The sequence below is a fragment of the Perca flavescens genome, chromosome 19 (assembly GCF_004354835.1).
Source record: "Perca flavescens isolate YP-PL-M2 chromosome 19, PFLA_1.0, whole genome shotgun sequence".
Classification (NCBI taxonomy): domain Eukaryota; kingdom Metazoa; phylum Chordata; class Actinopteri; order Perciformes; family Percidae; genus Perca; species Perca flavescens.
In genome coordinates, this window is record NC_041349.1 from 6090839 (window position 1) to 6093338 (window position 2500).

The window sequence follows — 2500 nt, forward strand, 5'->3', positions numbered from 1 at the left end:
GAGGTTATTCAGACCCAGCACCACCTTCCACAGCTCCGCACTCTCCCTCCTGGTGCACAGACGCAGCAAGCATTTTTTGATTAAAAAGGGTAACTTTTCCCCTGTTTCCCCATTCAGTTTAGCGTGCACTAAAAGTTCTGTTTGTGCCGCTGACAGACTCAGATTATTAATCAAAGTGTCTGACAACATTACTGTATGGAAAGGATCCCCACCGAGGTAGACCTTTTAGTTAAAGAGTAAGATCCTTTTTAGTTTAACATCAAACAGCCAAGAAATCACCATCACCAAACTCCACCAGACTCCATGTAAATAATCAGGACTTCTATCAGCGTAAAACACACTTCATTCAAAGTGGACAGAAACTAAACAAAACTACAAAAAAGCCGTCTTGGTTCATCTTTCCACTGTTTCCAACAATCACCACTCTGGTTTGGTTGAAATAAACCCTTAATTCTCCCATTTACATGTGGAGATATGCTGGCTCTATACACGCTAAAAGTCTTGATTATTTACATGGAGTCTGGTGGAGATATGCTGGCTCTATACACGCTAAAAGTCCTGATTATTTACATGGAGTCTGGTGGAGATATGCTGGCTCTATACACGCTAAAAGTCTTGATTATTTACATGGAGTCTGGTGGAGATATGCTGGCTCTATACACGCTAAAAGTCCTGATTATTTACATGGAGTCTGGTGGAGATATGCTGGCTCTATACACGCTAAAAGTCCTGATTATTTACATGGAGTCTGGTGGAGATATGCTGGCTCTATACACGCTAAAAGTCCTGATTATTTACATGGAGTCTAGTGGAGATATGCTGGCTCTATACACGCTAAAAGTCTTGATTATTTACATGGAGTCTGGTGGAGATATGCTGGCTCTATACACGCTAAAAGTCCTGATTATTTACATGGAGTCTAGTGGAGATATGCTGGCTCTATACACGCTAAAAGTCCTGATTATTTACATGGAGTCTGGTGGAGATATGCTGGCTCTATACACTCTAAAAGTCCTGATTATTTACATGGAGTCTGGTGGAGATATGCTGACTCTATACACGCTAAAAGTCCTGATTATTTACATGGAGTCTGGTGGAGATATGCTGGCTCTATACGCACGCTAAAAGTCCTGATTATTTACATGGAGTCTGGTGGAGATATGCTGGCTCTATACACGCTAAAAGTCCTGATTATTTACATGGAGTCTAGTGGAGATATGCTGGCTCTATACACTCTAAAAGTCCTGATTATTTACATGGAGTCTGGTGGAGATATGCTGGCTCTATACACGTTAAAGTCCTGATTATTTACATGGAGTCTGGTGGAGTTTGGTGATGGGGATTTCAAGGCTGTTTCTGGATCTTACTCTTTAACATGCTGTACTGTGACACCCCGTCTCACCCTCTCTCTCTCCCCCTGTCTCCCCCACCCCCCCCACCCGTCTCACCCCTCGAAGCAGTGAGCGACTGTCAGAGCCCAGCGGCGGTGGATGAGCACGCAGCCACAGACGTGTCCGCTGGGCCCGCTCTGCAGCGAGCACTGCCACGGCCACGAGCCTCGCCGAGACACTCGGCCTCCCAGAATCCTCTTCTTCCTGACGGGGGAGAGACCCACTGCAGGACGCAGACCACACTCTGACAGACAGACAGGCAGGCAGACAGACAAAGAGAGAGAGACAGGCAGAGAGAGAGAGAGAGAGAGAGAGAGAGACAGGAGCGTTGTTATTGGTTAATAAGTCACTAAATAATGACATAATGCAGCAATGAACTGTCATAATTGTGTGAACTATAGAACTACAACCTCTGTCATCACATTACAGCTGTAACTTCTATATTAACATCATCTGAGAGAGAGATCTCTGTAGAGTCCCTGATTGGTCCATCGACTATATTATTATCATCTGTAGAGACCCTGATTGGTCCATCGACCAAGGTCTAGACCACATTCTATCATTTACAAAGACTCGGGTCTAGACCCCACTCTATCATTTACAAAGACTCAGGTCTAGACCACACTATCATTTACAAAGACTCAGGTCTAGACCACACTCTATCATTCACAAAGACTCTGGTCTAGACCACACTCTATCATTTACAAAGACTCAGATCTAGACCACACTCTATCATTCACAAAGACTCAGGTCTAGACCACTCTCTATCATTCACAAAGACTCAGGTCTAGACCACTCTCTATCATTTACAAAGACTCAGGTCTAGACCACTCTCTATCATTTACAAAGACTCAGGTCTAGACCACTCTCTATCATTTACAAAGACTCAGGTCTAGACCACTCTCTATCATTTACAAAGTATCAGGTCTAGACCACTCTCTATCATTTACAAAGACTCAGGTCTAGACCACTCTCTATCATTTACAAAGACTCAGGTCTAGACCACTCTCTATCATTTACAAAGACTCAGGTCTAGACCACTCTCTATCATTTACAAAGACTCAGGTCTAGACCACACTATCATTTACAAAGACCCAACAATCCCCCCA

At 43.8% G+C, this 2500-nt stretch overlaps 1 protein-coding gene across 1 annotated transcript in view; it reads right to left on the bottom strand.

Annotated features, from left to right (window-relative positions):
- Positions 1–2500, bottom strand: part of corin (corin, serine peptidase) — a 46427-nt gene that overhangs the window by 5569 nt on the left and 38358 nt on the right. The window contains exons 20-21 of the mRNA XM_028606321.1: positions 1449–1635; positions 1–49 (exon numbers count right to left, since the gene is read on the bottom strand). The exon at positions 1–49 is cut by the window's left edge and continues 114 nt beyond it. Of these exons, the coding sequence (XP_028462122.1) occupies positions 1–49; positions 1449–1635 (236 nt within the window). The remainder of the gene's footprint in view (positions 50–1448; positions 1636–2500) is intronic.